The 20,208-nt window shown below is 35.0% G+C and overlaps 5 protein-coding genes and 1 non-coding gene across 10 annotated transcripts; 4 read left to right on the top strand and 2 right to left on the bottom strand.

The window, feature by feature from the left end:
* Positions 1 to 1,190: 1,190 nt before the first annotated feature.
* Positions 1,191 to 3,962, top strand: LOC103852543 (transcription factor bHLH49). 4 transcript variants are annotated; one of them, XM_033285812.1, is made up of 8 exons: positions 1,191 to 1,492; positions 1,742 to 2,522; positions 2,601 to 2,813; positions 2,900 to 2,965; positions 3,054 to 3,122; positions 3,216 to 3,458; positions 3,548 to 3,647; positions 3,722 to 3,962. In XM_033285812.1, the coding sequence occupies exons 2-8, from the start codon at positions 1,830 to 1,832 to the stop codon at positions 3,766 to 3,768; spliced, it is 1,431 nt and encodes a 476-aa protein (XP_033141703.1). In that variant the 5' UTR covers positions 1,191 to 1,492; positions 1,742 to 1,829; the 3' UTR covers positions 3,769 to 3,962. The 4 variants fall into 4 exon arrangements, with proteins under 4 accessions (XP_033141703.1, XP_033141704.1, XP_033141705.1 ...); XM_033285813.1 differs by having other exon boundaries at positions 1,192 to 1,442; positions 1,546 to 2,522; XM_033285814.1 differs by having other exon boundaries at positions 1,192 to 1,442.
* LOC108870936 (splicing factor YJU2) lies at positions 3,946 to 8,822 on the bottom strand. The gene is made up of 2 exons (XM_018656899.2): positions 8,378 to 8,822; positions 3,946 to 8,177 (listed from the first exon to the last, which is right to left on the bottom strand). The coding sequence occupies exons 1-2, from the start codon at positions 8,492 to 8,494 to the stop codon at positions 8,040 to 8,042; spliced, it is 255 nt and encodes an 84-aa protein (XP_018512415.1). The 5' UTR covers positions 8,495 to 8,822; the 3' UTR covers positions 3,946 to 8,039.
* A 2,674-nt stretch (positions 8,823 to 11,496) lies between these two features.
* On the top strand, positions 11,497 to 14,422 carry LOC103852544 (pentatricopeptide repeat-containing protein At1g68980, mitochondrial). The gene has a single exon (XM_009129447.3). It carries the CDS (start codon positions 12,385 to 12,387, stop codon positions 14,233 to 14,235), a length of 1,851 nt encoding a protein of 616 aa, XP_009127695.1. The 5' UTR covers positions 11,497 to 12,384; the 3' UTR covers positions 14,236 to 14,422.
* A 323-nt stretch (positions 14,423 to 14,745) lies between these two features.
* On the top strand, positions 14,746 to 14,817 carry TRNAM-CAU. The gene has a single exon. It is a non-coding gene; the product is annotated as a tRNA-Met (tRNA).
* Positions 14,818 to 15,370: 553 nt separating this feature from the next.
* Positions 15,371 to 17,260, top strand: LOC103852546 (transcription factor BIM2). 2 transcript variants are annotated; one of them, XM_009129450.3, is made up of 7 exons: positions 15,371 to 15,596; positions 15,720 to 15,804; positions 15,987 to 16,056; positions 16,134 to 16,229; positions 16,307 to 16,674; positions 16,748 to 16,856; positions 16,947 to 17,260. In XM_009129450.3, the coding sequence occupies exons 1-7, from the start codon at positions 15,503 to 15,505 to the stop codon at positions 17,043 to 17,045; spliced, it is 921 nt and encodes a 306-aa protein (XP_009127698.1). In that variant the 5' UTR covers positions 15,371 to 15,502; the 3' UTR covers positions 17,046 to 17,260. The 2 variants fall into 2 exon arrangements, with proteins under 2 accessions (XP_009127698.1, XP_009127697.1); XM_009129449.3 differs by having other exon boundaries at positions 15,388 to 15,596; positions 15,717 to 15,804.
* Positions 17,249 to 19,619, bottom strand: LOC103852545. Its single transcript, XM_009129448.3, has 6 exons — positions 18,808 to 19,619; positions 18,583 to 18,689; positions 18,405 to 18,502; positions 17,755 to 17,951; positions 17,607 to 17,671; positions 17,249 to 17,525 (listed from the first exon to the last, which is right to left on the bottom strand). Exons 1-6 carry the CDS (start codon positions 19,466 to 19,468, stop codon positions 17,481 to 17,483), a joined length of 1,173 nt encoding a protein of 390 aa, XP_009127696.2. The 5' UTR covers positions 19,469 to 19,619; the 3' UTR covers positions 17,249 to 17,480.
* Between the last annotated feature and the right edge of the window lie 589 nt (positions 19,620 to 20,208).

A 20,208-nucleotide genomic window follows, 5' to 3' on the forward strand; every position in this document is an offset into this window, starting at 1 on the left:
AACGTGGTTTCGTGCTCCCAGTTCATTCATATCCATCTACATCTAGTAAACTAAGATGTGGGTGTCTATAACCCATCTAACATTAAGGCTTTGAATGTTACGAACCGCTTCGTCCCGCACCGCAGTTAACAGTAACAAAAATCTTTATATATACCATATATCTATACGTTTTTATAACTATTAAAACCGTACTACAATTAAACCGCTTGTCCCGCATTGCTTAAACCGCAGTTACCATTCGGAGTCTAAGACTTGAGATTTTACGCTATATAATATAATATATTGTTATATACGCTGAAAAACATTTTAATATGAAAACTTGAACTTATTCAACATTGAAACTGCACATGTCTGACACAAAAATAAGTATGTCAAACATTAAGCTCATAATAATAGTAAGACTATAGGGCCATCCGGCCATATATGTTTATTAGTAAGAGATCTCTTATAAACTCTATAGATTATAATACAGTTTATAATTTTTGAAACTAATAAATAAAATAATATAATATTTTTAACTTTCTTTTTCTTCTGATTTCTATTTTGTTTTAAACATTTTTTTTTAAATACAATAAAATTTACTATAGAAGAAAATGAAATAATAATAATTTATCTCAGTAAATGTCAATATAATGTGATATACGAAAGATAGAAAAGATAATTTTATAAAGTAGGCTTAGGCTAGATGAGTTTAGGAAATGTTTTTACCAGTCAAACCTAAGTTTATTAATTATGAAAACAAGAAAAGAAATCATGAAAGCCTGTTTTCGAGGATTTTAAAGATAAAAGAAAAATCCCCAAAATGAAAGTTGTCACTGTCAGCCGATTGCTCTAATTGGAATAATTACGTGTTAAACCATATTTACTCCGTTTCAAAATAGATGATGTTATTCTTTATTGCACAAAGATTAAAAATTTTAATTTTCTCTAAAAAGTAGTTTTAAAAATATAATTTAAAAATCATCTAACCAATTACAGAAATGACTATAGCATCTAATTGGTTACACAATTTTCAATAAAGTTAAAAATAACATAAAAATATCAAAACATCATCTATTTTGAAACAACAAAAATCTTCTAAAACATCATCTATTATAAAACGAAGGGAGTATTTATTTTTAATTGTAATCAATCAATTTTAAAATTATAGTAACCAAGGCAGCCTTTCACAAAAAGGAAAATAAATAAAACTCTGCAAAGTTATAATGCTTGGATACTTATTACTTTGGCGATGGCGGTGTTCATGTTAAATGATCAAAAAGCTCTTATTTTTATGCAAGCGTGGGTCTAAGCTAAATCTCTTTCCCTTTCTTCTTCACTTCCCTTCTTCTAAAAAGCCACTCCTTTGCTATCTTTCCCTCTCTCTCCTCTCTGTGCAGCTGAAGAACAGAGAAAAGGGTTTTTGTTATCTGACTCAAGGACCCATTTCTGTAAAGCTTCTGGTGAGAAATTGAGCAAAAAGTTTGAAGCTTTATACTGATTCTGTAAATGGGTATCTTTCTCCTGACTCTTTTAACTTCATTACCTCCTTTAAATCTGGTCTAGGGTTTGTCAAAGCTCTGTTTTCTTTTGGGGGTTCGTACGGAAAAAAGCATGATCCTTTCTGTTCCGTTGACTGGTCTCTCCTGAGATTCCTTAAGTTCGGTCGTGTCTTTTAGTTTCTCAGTACTTGGTTTGTTTTGTACTATCAAGTCCGAGACTTTTGCTTCTATTGATTGAGCTTTGCTCTTGTTCTTACAAGGTGGAGTGTGCCTTCTCTGCATCTCTAGAGACCAAAGTGGTTGTGTTTGTGTGGGAAGTGTTATTGGTCTGTAGTGTTATCAGAAGAGATGGATGTAAATGAGAAAGAAGAGTTTTCAGGAGAGAAGAGGAACACTGGTTACGATTCAGCTGATAATCATCCATCAGATTGGCGAATCTCTGGTTCTAATCCCGTTTCTGCGCCGCCCTTTGGCTCATACTCTACAGAGAATCTGATCACAGCGTCTTGTTCTCCATCTCAGATGATGGACTCGTTTGGGCAAACTCTTTGGTATGATCCCACTAATGTTCAAGCTGTGGGTTATGGCGGTTTCAGTGGTGGTCACCCCTCATCTTCTTCGTCTTCTTGCCTTAGGGGTAATATGGATAGATCTCTTGAAATGGGTTGGAGTATGCCTAATCTGTTGCCTTCTAAAGGCAATGGTCTTTTCTTGCCGAATGCGAGTAGCTTCCTTCCTCCTAGCATGGCTCAGTTCCCGGCTGATTCAGGGTTTATAGAGCGTGCAGCGAGGTTTTCGCTCTTTAGTGATATGGTGAACCAACCACTTGGGAATCCGGAGTCTGTTGGTTTGTTTCTTCAAGGGCAGTGTCCAAGTAGTGAAGTAAATGTTGGTGTAGCTACTACAGCAGTGAGAGACCCTAATGTTAGATCTAGTGAACTAGTTAGTAAACCAAATGTATCTGAAGATACTCGGTCTAGTGGCCAGAAAGGTGGGGAAACCTCTTCCAAAGACTCAAAGAAGAGGAAAAGAAATAGACAGGTGAAGATTTGAAGTTGTATTATACTTTTGGTTCTCTTAGTTTTCTTTTAACATTTTGGTAATGCTTCTGTTTTGTAGAATTCTGAAGCAGATCAATCACATAAAACTGAGGAAGAAGCAGAGAACAATGGTGATAAGAAGGGGAGTGATGAGCAAAGTCCAAACTCGCCTGGCAACAAAACTAACAGTGGGAAACAACAGGGCAAACAAACGTCTGATCCCAAAGATGGGTACATTCATGTGCGAGCGCGTAGAGGCCAAGCTACAAATAGCCATAGTCTTGCGGAAAGAGTACAGTTTCTTAAACCATCTTGGGAGTTGAAAATGAAAGCAGTTTCTTACTGGTGTTGTGATCTAATTACTTGTTTGGATTGTAGGTGAGGAGAGAAAAAATCAGTGAAAGGATGAAGTTTCTTCAAGATCTTGTACCTGGTTGCAACAAGGTATGGAGTCTTTTCATATATGCTGATGAACATTGATGTGTAAGAAGAAGAGAAACAAAAGCTAATGCAGAGAGATGTGTGTTTACAGGTGACTGGAAAGGCAGTTATGCTTGACGAAATTATAAACTATGTGCAGTCTCTACAACGCCAAGTTGAGGTACTAAGTTTTTCCTTATTTTCAACTATTTATGTTCTCTTATGTGTGTTGCTTGTTGTAATCCATTTTGCTTCTCTTTTTGTGTTTAAACAGTTTTTATCGATGAAGCTTGCAACTGTGAACCCACAAATGGACTTTAACCTTGAAAGTCTTCTTGCAAAAGATGTAAGAGAGCTTCAGCTACGAGGTGGTTCTTCATCTGCAACACCGTTTCCGCAAAACATGCCGATGGTTTATCCTCCTCTACCACATGGATTCATGCAACAGACCCTTTCAAGCATTGGAAGGAACATTACCTCTCCGTTGTCTCCCATGAATGGTGGATACAAGCGACAGGTATTGTAATAACTGGTCTGTAATGTGGAGAATGAACTAATCCGAGATCATAATCTGATTGTGTTTTGCTGATTCATATTTCTAAATAGGAAACAAATGGATGGGAAGGTGATTTGCAAAATGTGATACACATTAACTATGGAGCTGGTGATGTCCCATCTGACCCTGAAGCAGCAGCAACAGCTACTGGTGAAAAACTGAAACCTCTTTTTAACTTTTTCACCACAGAATATAATATTTGTTTTACTAAAACTGTATTTTTTTTATTGCAGCATCTCTTCCATCTTCAAACATGAAGGTTGAGCCATGAGATTTTCTTCTTGTTAGATAGAGTATTAAATTCTTGTAATCTTTTTTTTTCTTAATTACTTTGTTTTCTGTATTATAATGATGTTACTATTAACGAATACGAACCTACTAGTACTACTACGCAGTTAAGAGTAAAAACACCAACGATTCAAGACAGTTCTATATAAGTTATCTAACCTTTTTTTTTTTTGAGTATTTGTATTGTAGTCCTTGGAGAAATGCCTGAAAATGTACACATTTCTCAAACTTTCGAAATAAATTTGTTGAGGATGTGAGAAAAAAATAGATTAACGTTATCATTTGTATTTCAGATGAATAGTGTAATGATGCGGTAGCTACATAAGTTATATTTCAAAAATATTTGAAATACACAAGATTTCTGTGAACCATCACAAAACATTGCGATCATTCACCACTTCTACGAGTTCTGGAATGGCAAAAGATTGTAAGTACCTAGAAAGTTGAAACATCAGACTTTCCATACAGTTATGGAAATACTCTGGCATGACTTGAAAGCTGAGTGACAAACATATGGAAAAGCAAAACTTTTGGGACTCCCCCACTGTGTAAAAAGAGGTCTCAGTCGTTTGAAAAAAATGAATCAGCTAATCGGAATATGTTGATAAACGGTTCAGAAAAACGGATCATGATAATACTTCAAATCAAGCAGCTTATCATCGATCATGTACTTGTGCCTAAACTTTTCGCAAATTGAATTAGCTGTCCCAAGAATACCATTGACGGATGCAAGGGGTGCACCTGAAATAGAATCTAAAGATTTGAATCTCAAGATATGTCTGCACATCAAAAGAAAACCAGAAACTATATGATTAGTAAAAAAATTCAAATTAAGCGTTTTAAAGATAAGTTTCAAATCAAGCAAAAAAAGAAGAAGATAAGTTTCAAATCATGAACTTTTTTCACCAAAAAAAAAAATCAGATGGCATTCCTAATTAAGCATACTCATGATCGGCATAATACACTAAGAGGTACATCAAGAAAGCACATCAAAAGTAAGGTGTATCCAGTTCTATGAAGAGTTTGGCTCGTGCAGATTCAACTTGTGAAGATTCTGTGCAGAATCATATGTGGAAAATCGTTTGAAGATTCGAGAACAAATCTTTCTTGGACGGCGAGACCTGATGCAGTAAGATATTTGGATAGTATCCAAATATCTTTATTATAAATAGGCATTGTATTCATTTTTTATTTGATTAATAAAGATTTTTGGCTTTTGAGAAAATAATATTATATATTCATTATATTAATTTGATTAGATTCATCAATCAAAAAACTTTTCCCAAGCGAGGATTCTCTAGAATCTCTTGGTTGAGCTGGCAGGTCATAAGCATGGTTCCATAACCCCTTGGTCGAGCTGTTTATCGTAGCTTCAACTCCATCACAAACATATGGAGCAGCACAAATTTTGGGACTCAATCAAAGATTTTGAGGTTCACCACTGTGTAAGAAGAGGTCCCAGTCGTTTGAAAAAATGAATCAGTAAATCGGAACATGTTGATAAGCGGTTCAGAAAATGTATCACAACAATACTTCAAATCAAGCAGTTGATCATCGGTAATGTACTTGTGCCCAAAAATTTTGCAAATCGAATTAGCTGTCCAAAGAATACCATTGACGGATGCATAATCGTGTGCTGAAGCGGCTACCTAAAGTTGGGAGATAAAGACTAGGAAGAAAGGTAGGCCAAGATTTTAGGTAATCTTTCTGACCAATGAAAATCATGGCTTCACTCAACTGGCTCTAGATGGGATAGAGAAGAAGACTCCATAAGGGAGACTATGCAAGTCTTGATTTGCTCTTTCTCCGAATCTGTGACTGGTGAGATACCGTCAGGGAGACACTGTGAACGGAGATGGTTCTTGAAGGCAACAGAAGCAACGTGACGGGTCTGATCATCTGAGGAGTCAACCACCAGCCGGAGAACGGTTAGGCCGTAGTCAGGTAAACCGGCAGCATCCAATAGCAATGCCTCAGCTGCTCGACAAAGCTCTGAGTCTGGAGAGAGCGTGTCGAGAAGACATTGCAAGAGGCACTGGAGATTCGTCTCCATCTTTCTTGATTTTTTTATGAATCAGAAAAAGAGGGAAACAACTGAATTTTGTTTTGCAAATCAAATTTATGTTTGGTGTTTAAATGTATTCATAATCGACTAATAAATGAACCTAATATGTTTTAAGAATTCAATGTTATTAAATGATTGATATATTATATATTTAAAATTTTGGTGTTATTCAATTTTAATTATAAAATATTTCACTAAAATGCATCAATATATAAGCCTAAATGATTTTGAAAATATTTATATGTGGAGTTATTAGAAATCAAGTCCAACATATATAATTATAATTCTAATTCCAAAAAAAAAATCTAATTGAATAACACACTAAATTAAGATCAAGGTAGCCTTCTGAAATAGATTTCCACTGTTTGAAGAACCTGGTGGATGACTTCTTATAGATGCTAGTTGCTACCTACCTGTACACGTACACAACAAGAAACTTGTAATCAGCAACAAGTCACATAATCTTTTTTTCTGCCCAAAACCAATACTGATTACAAGAAGCCCTTAGTCACAATCCCTCTTAAATTACACATGCAAACAAGGTTATTCCCTCTGATCAGATCTTTAGAGTAATTGATCATAAATTTGGAATCAGGCTTTCACCTTTCGTGCATATAAGCCTACCATACTAGAGGATCGACTATGATTTACACTTTGGTTCCAAGACCATTCTGCATCTGGACCTTTTTATGATCAACCAAACTAGTTATTGTCCTCTTCCATTCTTTTAATTCCCGCAGAGAGCTCTTTGGGGCATTTTTCAGATTGGTTATTCGGTTTTTGTAAGGTTTAAGTTTTTTCGCAAACGTAAAATAATTTTGAAAACCGTTGAACAAAAAAATAAAACCAAAGTTCACTGATAAACTTATAGTTAATCCTCATGGATTTGGATACACTCATCTTGAAGATATAGAATGTTTGTATACGAGTACAAAGCAACTAACAGGACAAACTTTACAACATTCATCATTAAATCAGTTAAAATAAAGAGTGAAGCATAGTTTCTTGAAAAGCAAGAAAAGTATGTATCTTAGGCTTGGTAGGACAAAATATCCAATAGTTTGGAGATGTTCAAAATACCAAACCAATGACATGACATAAATATCATAATAAGTAGGAAAGAGGTCAATCGATGAAGAACATACTTTAAGTGATCAGTGATCCAAGTACTTACAGGAACAAGTAGAAGCTCATTTTTTTCTTTCTCACGGTGAGCCTTGGAGCTTCTTCCATGTTGAAATCTTCGACCACCATGCCTTCTGATAACTCTCAATCAAAATTATACAAGATATTTGCAAGAACACACTCCACCATTGTTGTTCCCACATGTATATTGCAGGACAGATTATCTAGCCACGTCCAACGGTAGCAACTCAAAGTCCTGTCCTTTTGTATCAATGTTACAACAAGTTACTTTCTCTTACAATGAAGTGCTTGATTGGCTTGTAATGGTGGAAGAAGTGCACGAGTTCAAGCGTGTTCCATTGGACCAAAGTGTAACGGTGATTACGATGTGGTTTTGGATGCATGTACCTGCTGCTTGTTGCGCTTTAATCTATGTGGACCGACTTCTTCTGTAAACTTATTCCAGATCATTGGCACGATCAGTTCAAGGCTGCTCAATTGTGACATGTCAACTACTGACCACTCAGTATTTAGATCATCTTTTATCCTCTACCGGGAAACAACTAGAGTTTAGGAAACGTGAACTAAACTTTGAACTCTTGGATCCGCGTAAAATCTAAAGTTCAATGTTATTCCTGATTTTAGACTCGTAAAGTTCAAAATCCAATTTAAATTCGTGAGAATCAAAGTTCAAAAAAAAAAAAGAAATTGTGAGAATCATACCTAAAACCCCATAGACGTTATGTGGCGATACGTGAAAGACAAAATATATATTCTTAACAATATATATGAACACATTCGCATTATAAATCTGCTCTTAAAAGCTAAAACCTGGAGATGGTTTTGTACAAAAAGAATTCATGTATAAATTCTTGTATCTTAAAGAACCTGGAGAGCGTGGGAGCGTGGTTGACCAAACAAAAACAAGGTTAACGCATAGAGAAAGTTGATGATTCCATCGTGTCGGGGCTCAATTAAACTTGTGCATTATTGCATAACGTAGCGTAAATCATGTAAATAAATATCATGCATGAAATAACCAAAAAGTACACAAAAAGCTATAACTAAGGCCAGCGTTCACAACGAGTTGCCCCAGATTCTGCAATATAATCTGAGTTTCCTGGATCAGTCTTCATGGTCAGCTCTGCAGAACAATGGGTGCACCTGAAGTAGAATCTGATGATTTGAATCCCAAGATATGTCTGCACGTTGAAAAAAAAAACCAGAAACTATTTGATTAGTAAAAAGAATTCAAAGTGTTTTCAAGATAAGTTTCAAATCATGAACTTCTTCCACCAACTAGAAAATCAGATGACATTCCTAAGCATACGCATGATCGGCACTATACACTGAGGTACAGCAAGAAAGCAATCAAATCAAAAGTAAAGTGTAATTCAGTTACCTCGCCGATGACGTCTTCTATACGCGAATTGAATCTGGTTCCCTTGTAGATATTGTTTCCGCAGGTATTGCATTGGACACTCATGGGAAGCATCAGGCTAACGTTTCGGTCTCCCATGTCGTCTCTTTCTCTTAGTTTCTTCTTTTAAACAAAATCGCAGAGGAAAAAAAGAGAGGAAAATTCTTGTTCTGATTTTATTCTTTCGTTTCTTCGAAGGCTTATATCTTTCTCCGTACTTATAGAACTCTCTTAAGTTGAACCATATAAATTTTCCAAAAAAGGCATCGTATCTGTCACAAAAAAAGGAAACTACATCTATACTATAATAAAAGGGGAATATAAGCCATGGAGAGGATGTCCACATAGGATAGAAAAATCAACCAATCAGAGAACCCGAAATTGCCATGTCATCTCATTTACTTTTCGTAAAAAATAAAAAAAACAATGCGAAGGTGAGAATCGAACCCGGGTTAGTATGATATATATAGGACAGTTACCACTAAGCCATTGAAACATTCTTGGACACATATACAAGAACCACTAAGTATATAATCACAAACTCTTATGTACATTTACAATAATATAAATTCAACTTTCAAGACTCCGATACTTTGTTTTGTAAAAAAAAATAAGTAAGTGACTAAGCTAATATATTCTTAGAAAGTGTGAGAACGTTGACAAATATGAAAAAGCATAGATTTTTTTTTTCGTGACAAAGTTAAGAATTTTGTAAAAGTAAGTTTAACATATAAATTTTCGTGACAAATATGAAAAAGCATAGATTTTTGTAAAATTTTGACAAAACAACTCAAAACATACTTCTCTAATGTCTTAATAAAATATTATTTAAGGGTGTAATAATTAAATATATTAATTCAATAAATTTTGTAATTTATAGACAAAACAATAACACAACAAATTTTGAAACATTTGTTTAACCTATCGATTTTTTTCATGAGAATCCAACTAAACAAGATAAAAAAAATAATTAGATTTACAAATATTTAATTACCATTTTATTCAATTTTGATTAATTTCAAATTGTCATAATGTATCTTTTGAAGTTACAAATATGAAAAAGCATAGATTTTTGTACAATTTGACAAAACAACTCAAAACATATTTTTCTAATGTCTTAATAAAATATTATTTAAGGATGCAATAATTAAATATATTAATTCAATAAATTTTATAATTTATAGACAAAAAAATACCACAAATTTTTTTGAAACATTTGTTTAACCAATCGATTTTTTTTTCATGAGAATCCAACTAAACAATTAGATTTACAAATATTTAATTACCATTTTATTCAATTTTGATTCATTTCAAATTGTAATAATGTATGTTTTTGAAGTTACAAAAAAAATAATGTTCTTTCTTTATTAAACTAACATTATATATAGATTCTATATACATAAAATAAATATAATATAACAACATAAGCTTGCTTTCCCCGATTCATATGAAAACTTTTTAAGTTATCCACCAAAACAAATTAATTAAATCAATGAAATTGTTAAAATACAGCAAATTAATATATAATTTTATTTTAAATTAAATTATTTAAAAAGTGTATTTTCGTTAAAACAAAATAATAAATAAGTAAAACTGATTTGATGGTAATTTTTATGATATATATATATATATATATCAATTATGTGAAAGAAATAGAAGCTTAATATGAAAAAAGATCTTAAATACAAAAACCTCTAAAAAGTAACAAAAAAACTAATAAATTAAACTATGATATCACTTAAAAGCTTCTTAGACCATATTAATAAAATATTTAAGTGATAATAAGACAAATTTGATTTTTTTTCCAGCAAAAGTTTATTATTAATTAGCATCAGTTATTTCAAGATGTTTAAGAAATGGTGGACAAAAAAATAGGATGGACATTAATGATATATGAACTATGAATAGTACTTTGTGAAGCAGACTTAGATAACATATCTGCATATCCATTTCCAGTCCTTTTTGATGTCTAAATTCAATTTCTTCAGAGTAGTTATTCCACAAATAGATCATATGAGATATTGTTTTGATATGTAGATTTGTTTTTTCAATGTTAAGAAGATTGATAACTGTAAAAATGTCTCCTTCGAATATGATATGTCTATAACCGAGTCCCCAACATGAGACAAGTTTGTTTAAAAAGTAAATAATTTTATTTTTCTTATATTATATAATCAATATATATTATTTACTGATAATAAAAATATAGTTATTCTTCTATCACAAATATCTATGCAAATATGTGAATCAAGTACAACAATCAAACAACATAATGATTTTCATAAAGAAAATTTAAAAAGTATATTTATGTTATGTAGTCATATTTTATATTCTTTAAATAATGTAATACAATATTATACATTATTTTTTTAGAATTGAGAAATACATATATCAGTTAGACAAATTAAGCGATAATTAAACAAAATTTGATTTTTATTTTGTGAGAAAAAAGTTTATTATTAATTAGCATTACTTATTTCAAGATGTTTAAGAAATGATGGACAAAAAAATAGGATGAACATAAATGATATATGAACTATAAATAGTTTTTTTTAAAGCTGACTTAGATAACACATATGCACATCCATTTCCAGTCTTTTTTGATGCATAAATTCAATTTCTTCAGAGCAGTTATTCCACAAAGAGATCGTATGAGATATTGTTTTGATATTCAGATTTGTTTCTTAATTGTTAAGAAGATTGATAAGTGTAAAAATGTTTCATTCGAATATGATATGTCTATAACCGAGTCCCCAACATGAGACAAGTTTGTTAAAAAGTAAATAATTTCATTTTTCTTATATTATATAATAAATATATATTATTTATTGATAATAAAAATATAGTTATTCATCTATCACAAATATCTATGCAAATATGTGAATTAAGTACAACAATCAAACAACATAATGATTTTCACAAAGAAAAAATAAAAAATATATTTATGTTATGTAGTCTTATTTTATATTCTTTAAATAATATAATACAATATTATACATTATTTTTTAGAATTGTGAAATACATATAATATCTTATCCGCGCGTAGCGCGGTTAAAAAATCTAGTTAATGTAAAAGAGTTTAGGAAAAGGATATCATGCCTTCTTAACAAAGGAAAAGGAAAAACAACTTGAAAATATAACAGGAAATTGTCTTAGTTCTAAGCTATTGCTTTGAATTATATAAAAACAAATATTTTAAACGGATTTAAATTAGTATGTTCAATTTTCTTATTGATGACTTTTATTTTTGCTTGATAATATTTTTCAAATTAAAAATTGGAAACATATATATATGTAATACAATAATATGTATTTGATATATTTTATTTGTTTCATAATAAGTGTCATTCTAATTTTTTTCTTGTTACACAAAAATGTCACTTTACAATTTCAATGCAAATTATACTTACTTTCGGCTAAAAATTAATTACAAACTGCATTGGTTTTATAAATAATTTTATTTATTTCAAATACTATTGATCCGAAAAATGTAATTAATAACAACTTACATATATTTCTACTACTTTTTTAGTCTATGTGAAAAATGTCAAAGTAACACTTATTCAGAAACGAATGGAGTATATAATAGTATTTCCTGCTAGAAAATATAATAATTCATATTTTAATAACTATATATAAAATTATAGTTAATTAAATTAAATTAGATATATATAATAATAATAACAAAAGAAACCAATGTAGATCATTTTACTTATTTACTAATCACTTTTGCTTATCTGTTGTTTATCAATATTTAAAAAATATAATATTATATATTTTGTCTTTTGCTTATCTGTTGTTTATCAATATTTAAAAATATAATATTATATAGTATTTTGTAACACAAAGCTATGTATCTGATTATAATAAAAAAAAGAACACACATTTATCATTTTATAACATTTAGACCCTAAACCGAGCTAGCTCCAAAAACCCTCCTTTGAGTCCACTGGGAGACAAAGAGACGAAGACGAGACCTTGATCTCTGAATGTTGAGAAAAACTCTAACTTTACTCCCACCACGAAGAAGACCCTTCTCTTCTTCTTCTTCTTCTTCTTCTTCGCCTAAACCCCTAACCCAACTCCAAAGATCCTCCTTTCAATCCTCTCTCCGCAATTCCCTAACCTCCCACGACTCCGATCAAGCATGGAAGCTCTTCCGCTCCTTCGCCGCCGCTTCTTCCCTCCCGGACAAGCCTCTCCTCAACTCCCTCATCACCCACTTATCCTCCTCCCTCCACGCCGGCGGCGACACGCTTCTCAGGCACAGGCTCAAGCGCGCCTTCGTCTCCGCCGCTTACGTCATCGAGAAAGATCCCACCTTTCTCGAGTTCGACACTCTCCTCACGCTTCTCCAGTCCATGAAACTCGCCAAAGCTGCATCCCCCGCGTTGGCTTTGGTGGAGTGTATGTTCAAAAACAGGTTCTTTGTTCCGTTTGATCTCTGGGGAGGTTTGGTTATCGATATCTGCCGCGAAAATGGAAGTTTGACTTCGTTTCTTAAAGTGTTTAAGGAGAGCTGTAGAGTTGCGATCGATGAGAAGCTTGGTTACATGAAACCTGGTTTGGAAGCGTGTAACGCGGCTCTTGAAGCGTGTTGTTTGCAGATGGAGTCTCTAACCGATGCTGAGAGTGTGATTGAGTTGATGGCTGTGATGGGTGTGAAGCCTGACGAGTCCACCTTTGGGTTTCTTGCTTACTTGTATGCAAGAAAAGGGCTTAAGGAGAAGATAAAGGAGCTTGAGAGTTTGATGGATGGTGGTAGTAAGAGAGTTCTTTACTCAAATTTGATCAGTGGATATGTGAAAATTGCTGATTTAGATAGTGTTTCTGATGTTGTACTACAAAGTCTTAAACGAGATTGTAGTTTCGGTGAGGAAACGTATTGTGAAATTGTGAAAGGGTTTATAGAGAGTAAAAGGGTAAAGAATTTAGCAAAACTGATAATTGAAGCTCACAAGTTGGAGTCTCTGTCTACTGAATCTGAAAAGTCAGTTGGTTTTGGTATTGTAAACGCTTGTATTGATCTTGGGTTCTCTGGTAAAAGTATACTCGATGAGATGGATGCTCAGGGAGGATCTGGCGGGATTGGTGTGTATGTACCAATCTTAAAAGCCTATTGCAAAGAGAACAGAACAGCTGAAGCTACTCGGCTGGTTAAAGAGATCAGCAGCTCTGGAGTTCAGCTAGATGTTGAGACTTATAAAGCTTTGATCGAAGCTTCCATGACCAAACAGGATTTTGTATCTGCGCTGACATTGTTTAGGGACATGAGAGAGACAAGAGTGGTGGATTTGAAAGGGAGCTACTTAACAATCATGACAGGTCTCCTTGAGAATCAGAGACCAGAGTTAATGGCAGCGTTCGTGGAGGAAGTTTTGGATGATCCTCGAGTAGAAGTGAAGTCACATGATTGGAACTCGATTATTCACGCCTTCTGTAAATCCAAACGCCTAGAAGACGCAAAGAGGACTTTCAGAAGGATGGTGTTCCTTCAGTATGAGCCGAACCACCAGACTTACTTGTCGTTGATCAATGGATATGTGAGCTGCGAGAGGTACTTTGAGGTTGTGGTGTTGTGGAAAGAGGGGAAAGCAAAACTGGACCATGCTCTTGCGGATGCGTTCTTGAATGCGTTGGTCAAGGGAGGGTTCTTTGGCACGGCGATGCAAGTGGTGGAGAAGTGTAAGGAGATGAAGATATTCGTGGATAAGTGGAGGTACAAGGCTGCGTTCATGGAGGCTCTGAAGAAGCTTAGATTGCCAAAGTTGAGGAAGAGGAAGATGAAGAAGGTTGAGTTTCTTGATGCCTTTAGGAACTGGGTTGGTATTACCACATGAATAATTCTCTCAAAGACCTTAAACTTGTCTGTTGATGTCTCTTGGACATACATAAATCTCAAAGTAAACTGTAGTATCTTTGGTTCAAAGAAGTCTGAAATTCAAAACATTAAATTGAATCTTTGTCAAATTGTTTAACTTTGCACCTTCTCTATACTTTTATACCAAATAACACTTAAGATTTCAATCACTCTTCTTCATTGTTATTGTGCTTCATGATTATTAGGCTTGGGAAAAGACACCTGAAAACAACTATCAATACACAAGATCAAACCATCCATCAAGTTTAGTAGGGAATGACCATAGCCTGATTAAATAAAGGAAAATAGTCGATAGATTCATGTGAATGAGCATCAACAGAATCACAAGCCTCACTACGTATAATTTTCTAATGTGAAAAAGACATTTCTTGTAACTTGCTTTGAAGCAGGTCGGATCTCAGGTGGACTATAATCACACTGTTCGGATACGTTACTATTAAATATATTTCAGTAGATATACCATCAACAAATCAGAGTGGCGCAGCGGAAGCGTGGTGGGCCCATAACCCACAGGTCCCAGGATCGAAACCTGGCTCTGATATATCTTCTAATCTTTTTTTTCTGGATTTTCTGCTTGGAAAGCCCATTATCATCAAGCCAATATTAGTTTTGTAGATATCCTGTCCAGCTCTAAGGTCATTTCTTCTTCAACGATTAAATAAAGACCAGTTGCCTTTTTACCTTTTATTTTTCAACTCACTAATATCTCGTTTTTTCAATTTATCCATCCAAAATGTCTCGTTATAATCCATAAAAAAAATCCATAAAATAGATGTTTCATGGTTGAAGATAGACATAAATACAATTTTCAACTATAAAGCGAATATAATGTTTTCAGAATCAAGTTTAAAGTTTTTTAATAAAAAAAAGTTCAATTTATTAACTAATGTTACCGTAATATACAAACATGGGCGGCACAGCATATGTTACCGTTCCATTAAAAACAAAACATTGTCATCACAAGCGATCACGTGCATCACATGATGGCCTTTTATCCTGAATCTGATTGGTTGTAATCTCGTCTTATCACGTGAAACCCACGTGTCGTCACACCTTACCGGTTAGCTAACCGAGCTTAAACCGGATATCAACATCGCTTCTTACACGTGTCGAAATGTACGGCCAAAAAAACTTCGAGGTGAGCTCACGAGTCTCCAGTCTACTACCGCAGATAATAAAAAGCTCAGCCAAATCAGGCGTCGTCACAGTCGAGTTCTCCGGCGAAGATGAGAACCGGAAAGGGGAATCAAGAGGAGGAAGATTACGGAGGAGAAGACGACTTGGGCTTGAAACGGGAAGGTTCTTCTTCCGCGAGCAGAGGTAATTCTGTGGGATTTGAATTTCGATTTGTGCTGAATTGGAGCTATTTCGATTTGAATCGAGATGGGTTTGTCTTGGAAGAGATTGGGTTGAATCTGATTCGGTGTTTGATTTTTGAAGCAGATGCAAAGGACAATGATAAGGCTAGTGCGGTACGTTCTAAGCATTCGGTGACAGAGCAGAGGAGAAGAAGCAAGATCAATGAAAGGTATGTTGAATTTAAACAGTTAAAGTTTCAAGCTTTAGAGGTGGTTGGGACATGTGTTTGGGAACTGTGCTCTATGTTGTGGTATATTGATAAAGATCAGTATATCATTCCATGTTTCTATGTTGGGCTTAGTTGAATTATCATTATCTTATGAGTTGCTGAATGTATAAATGTCTTGTCAGATTTCAAGTATTGAGAGAGCTGATTCCCAACAGTGAACAGAAAAGAGATACAGCTTCATTCCTTTTAGAGGTAATGTTTGATGTGATTGCTATGTTAATGTCTTAAGCCTTAGATCATGTTACCCTAATACAGATGTTCCGTTCTAGGTGATAGGTTATGTCCAGTATTTACAAGAGAAGGTGCAAAAGTATGAAGGATCATATCCTGGATGGAGTCAGGAACCAACAAAGTTGACACCTTGGGTACCCCTTTCTCATGCTTTATACTTTTCTGTGCATTGACACACAGCTGAATCTTTTCGTTATCCTGATTGGAACAGAGGAATAATCACTGGCGAGTTCAGAGTTTAGCGAGCCATCCAGTAGCTTTAAATAATGGATCTGCTCCAGTGTTACCGTTTCCTGGGAAGTTTGAAGAAATCACAGTGGCCTCTGCACATGCAACTGTTGCAGAACTGCAAAGCCCTGTTGAATGTGACAAAGGAAGATCTATAGCCTCCAAATCAGTAGACAGACAAGCTGAGTTAGATGTCAAGGGATTACCGCCATTACAACCAATCCATCCATTGGCACACAGTGAACAAGTTAATAATACTGAATGTCCTGCAACAAGTGATGGGCAAGGCCTAAGTGACGGCCTGGTTATTGAAAGTGGAACCATTAGTATCTCTACTGTCTACTCCCATGAGTGAGTCAAACCTGATTTTTCTAACATAGCTGTGTTGTGTTGGCTTCTTATTAATGGCTTGTGATATGAACAGGTTATTGAGCTCATTAACACAAGCACTCCAGAAAGCAGGCATCGATCTGTCACATGCTAAACTTTCTGTGCAGATTGATCTTGGAAAGCGAGCCAATCCATCCAATAAGGTTCTCATTTTCGAAATGCTTCATGTTCAGTGTGATAGTAACTATGTATAATTGTATATCATGATCTTGATACATTTTGTTTAAGTGCAGAATCTGTTAACTTCTGATACTGAAGGCGCTACAAGATCAAGGAATCTAAGCGTTGAGGGAGACTCTGAACATTCTCATAAGCGGATGAGAACACTGTGACATCTCTCTCAGGCTCTGGAATATATATAAATGTATTGACAGATATCTTCTTTTGTGTAAATTTGTTCGGCTTCTAGGGAATCCTATGATAGTTGAGATATAAACTATGGTTAGTAGTTTCTAGTGGTTTTGAGTTTGTATCATCTTCTGCATTATTCATGTAACCTATCAAACACAATGTTACTGCTATAAAGACAACATAGTTTCGGGAAAAAGATTCGATATTCGTCTATTTATAAGTTGAAAGCTTTTCTTACAACGACAAACAAACAAACAAAAAGTCTGGTTTTTATAATAAGCGAATCAAATGAATAAAATGCGTCTTCTTTTGCATATTCGCTAAAAGCAAAAGCTATACACTGATGAAGAGACAAAGATCATATACCATAAGGTAACTTCCCTCACATGGGTTGTACAAAACTATAATATATATTTCTAGTTTGCTGCATTTGTCTCTTTCTTTTTCTCTTCTTCAACATCCTGCAAACACATGAACGCAGATTTTAATCCAACATGTTTTCTAGTTGTGTCTATTGTAAGAAATGTAAAACAAATGCTTACGGAGTTGCCAATCTTGTCAAAGTCATCATCATCTAGGCTTCCATCACCATCACCATCACCATCATCTGCAAAGTTATACGATACACAAAGAAATCAATCTCTGAAGACAAATTTAAAACATGGGGAAGCAACAAGTTCAATGTCTCACCAGGAGCTTCGTCACTGTCTTCTAGATCTCCCAAGAGGAATGTATCCAGATCCTGCTCAGACGATGCAGTAGATGCTCTACTCTTTGTCACATTGTTTTCAGCTGTTTCTGTCCCTCCAACTGCTGGAGTCTTCTTAGCTTCTTCAACTTTACTCTCTGCTTTGTTCCTAAGCTCCTCCATGTACTTCCTCTCATATCTGAACCAAAACAAAATCCTTTTAGGCTTAATACGCAGCTATGAAGTTTCAGTTCACTTATCACATGTCTTGAGCTGCTCAGTCTAGTGAATATACAGGCCATAGGCCATCTTTACCACGATTCTCAATCTCAGCCTTAACTCTTTATTATTTTACTAAAGCTGCCTACTCTTTTTGAAAACGAATCTCAATCTGAATCTTTACTCTACACTAAAGTTGCCTACTCTTTTGAAAACGTAGACTTTGACAAGAGATGGATAGAGCCTTACGGTGCAACATGAGTGCACACATGTCTTAAGCTGCTCAGTCTTATGAATATTCAGGTCAAAAGCTATATCTACCACCTCCTATGCGCTTAACACGATTCTCAATCTCAGCCTTTACTCATGTATCATTCTAATAAATTTCCTACTCTTTTAAAAACATATCTTTACAAAAGTGCCTGAGCCTTACGGTGCAACGTGAGTGCTAACTAAAGTAAAGTAAATCCTCCAGAATCTCCTTTCCTTCATGACTCTTGGGCATAACTCATATCTCAACTTGGAAATTTGCTGCAAACATCACACAAAGTCCAAACATTAAACAAAAAGTCTACATCTTGAACATGTAAACGAGAGTGATGAGCATATACCTTAACAGAGCCAAGAACAAGAGTGGCATGTCTCTCCTGCCACTCCGAGAGATCCTTCCTTACATTTGACTCCGTTGTTCCCAATTCAGAAACTTCCGACGATTCATCTATCCACATTCATCATAACATATCACCATAACACATTCATCGTAATACATTCACCATAACACATTCATCATAGCACATTCATCATACACATTCATCAATTCAACAAAACAAACATACCTTGTTCAGGGAAAGCCTTGAACGTATCAGAAGTCAATCCCTTAACAAACTCTCTCAGATCATCGGTGATCCCAAAACTCAACAGCTCCGACTCCGAGATCACAGATCCAGATCCCGATCCGGACCCGAACGAAGCAAGCTGAGGAGGAATAATGTCGGCAATGGACTTCATATTCTGGATCTGATCCGCCTGCTTCATCGCGACGACCTTGAGCTGATCCGCCTTCGTTGACACCTCAGCTGCAAACTCCTTGGACTTCTTCGCCGTCTCGGCCACGAACTCGGAGACGTTGAGCTGATCGGCTTTCTTCGAGGCTTCGATTGCGAACTCTTTCGATTTCTTGGCGGTTTCGGAGACCAGGTTGACGAAGGAGGTGGAAGATGATTGTAAGGTTATGGTTTGAGACTTCTTCGCTGCTTCCTCCGCGAATGATTTCGCCCTCTTCCATAGATCCTCCATTGCTCTCTCACGCTGCAGATTGTTTTTTTTTTTCTCCCCGATCTGTTGTTTTAGCGTCAGTGACGATATTAAAGAGAACGTTCCGCTAAACAGGGCGAGAAACCCTCTGGATCGTCCAGAGACTTTCGCTTTGAGAAAACTTATAAAGGGTTTATTTGACTTTGTTTGACTGAATACTCTTCCTTTGGAATTAGATGTCATGTTCTTCACAGATATTTTTAAAAGTTAATTATTTTTCTTTAATTTACAGTTAGACTATTTTATTATTTATATAAATTTAATTCAAATATATATTAGAATTATAAAATGGCAATTATTTATAACAATTTTTTTTACTATAAACCCAAAAATGTTATAAACGATAGATGTTAGACAATGTATTTAACTTAAATTTTGATCAAGAGAACCTAACTGAGGAAATCTTCTTTTGCATTTTAAGATAGTGCTATTACTCTTTAAGATTTGAGGGTGCCAAATGAAAATAAAAAAGCAAGCAATGGTGCCTAACGAGCCAACAAATCACGAATCAAACTAAAGTTCGTTAGCCCCAGCCCGCAAGTGGAGAAGCATGGTCGATCCTAATGATGGTTGATCATCTGAACGAGGTCGCTACAATGGAATCCCAGGCATAATTGGTATTGCCTGATTATGAGAGAGGCATTGATCACTCAAGTGAGTGTTGCAAGTTTAGAGTGGAGGACTCATAAGTTCGGATAATATAATTTTTCTTATGATGCCGGCGAGTTTTTCTTGTCTATCCCTTTCAAAAAAAAAGTTAAGGATTTGTCTTCACTCTTCGCGCCTCCAAATAAACTCTCCCAATCCTATTACTAGAGGCTCCTCCTCCTTTGTGCGCCACTTGCCTCTCTGGTGCCTTACGGCGCTGCGAGAGGGCTTCCTCTGATTCCGTCATATCCAAATCTCTCTCTGGCGTGGGTGGT

The sequence above is a fragment of the Brassica rapa genome, chromosome A02 (genome assembly GCF_000309985.2).
Source record: "Brassica rapa cultivar Chiifu-401-42 chromosome A02, CAAS_Brap_v3.01, whole genome shotgun sequence".
Lineage (NCBI taxonomy): Eukaryota > Viridiplantae > Streptophyta > Magnoliopsida > Brassicales > Brassicaceae > Brassica > Brassica rapa.

What these genes read in the sequence shown, in the direction of transcription:
- LOC103852543 (XM_033285812.1), top strand. Translation starts at nt 1,830, where the DNA reads ATGGATGTAAATGAGAAAGAAGAGTTTTCAGGAGAGAAGAGGAACACT. An exon ending in GCCATAGTCTTGCGGAAAGA is followed by an intron (nt 2,814 to 2,899) that starts GTACAGTTTCTT and finishes TTTGGATTGTAG; the next exon opens with GTGAGGAGAGAAAAAATCAG. An exon ending in ATGGTGGATACAAGCGACAG is followed by an intron (nt 3,459 to 3,547) that starts GTATTGTAATAA and finishes ATTTCTAAATAG; the next exon opens with GAAACAAATGGATGGGAAGG.
- LOC108870936 (XM_018656899.2), bottom strand. Translation starts at nt 8,494, where the DNA reads ATGGGAGACCGAAACGTTAGCCTGATGCTTCCCATGAGTGTCCAATGC. An exon ending in TAGAAGACGTCATCGGCGAG is followed by an intron (nt 8,178 to 8,377) that starts GTAACTGAATTA and finishes TTCAACGTGCAG; the next exon opens with ACATATCTTGGGATTCAAAT.
- LOC103852544 (XM_009129447.3), top strand. Translation starts at nt 12,385, where the DNA reads ATGTTGAGAAAAACTCTAACTTTACTCCCACCACGAAGAAGACCCTTC.
- LOC103852546 (XM_009129449.3), top strand. Translation starts at nt 15,503, where the DNA reads ATGAGAACCGGAAAGGGGAATCAAGAGGAGGAAGATTACGGAGGAGAA. An exon ending in TTCTTCTTCCGCGAGCAGAG is followed by an intron (nt 15,597 to 15,716) that starts GTAATTCTGTGG and finishes TGATTTTTGAAG; the next exon opens with CAGATGCAAAGGACAATGAT. An exon ending in TCTACTGTCTACTCCCATGA is followed by an intron (nt 16,675 to 16,747) that starts GTGAGTCAAACC and finishes TGATATGAACAG; the next exon opens with GTTATTGAGCTCATTAACAC.
- LOC103852545 (XM_009129448.3), bottom strand. Translation starts at nt 19,468, where the DNA reads ATGACATCTAATTCCAAAGGAAGAGTATTCAGTCAAACAAAGTCAAAT. An exon ending in TTGTTCTTGGCTCTGTTAAG is followed by an intron (nt 18,503 to 18,582) that starts GTATATGCTCAT and finishes TGATGTTTGCAG; the next exon opens with CAAATTTCCAAGTTGAGATA. An exon ending in TTGACAAGATTGGCAACTCC is followed by an intron (nt 17,526 to 17,606) that starts GTAAGCATTTGT and finishes ATGTGTTTGCAG; the next exon opens with GATGTTGAAGAAGAGAAAAA.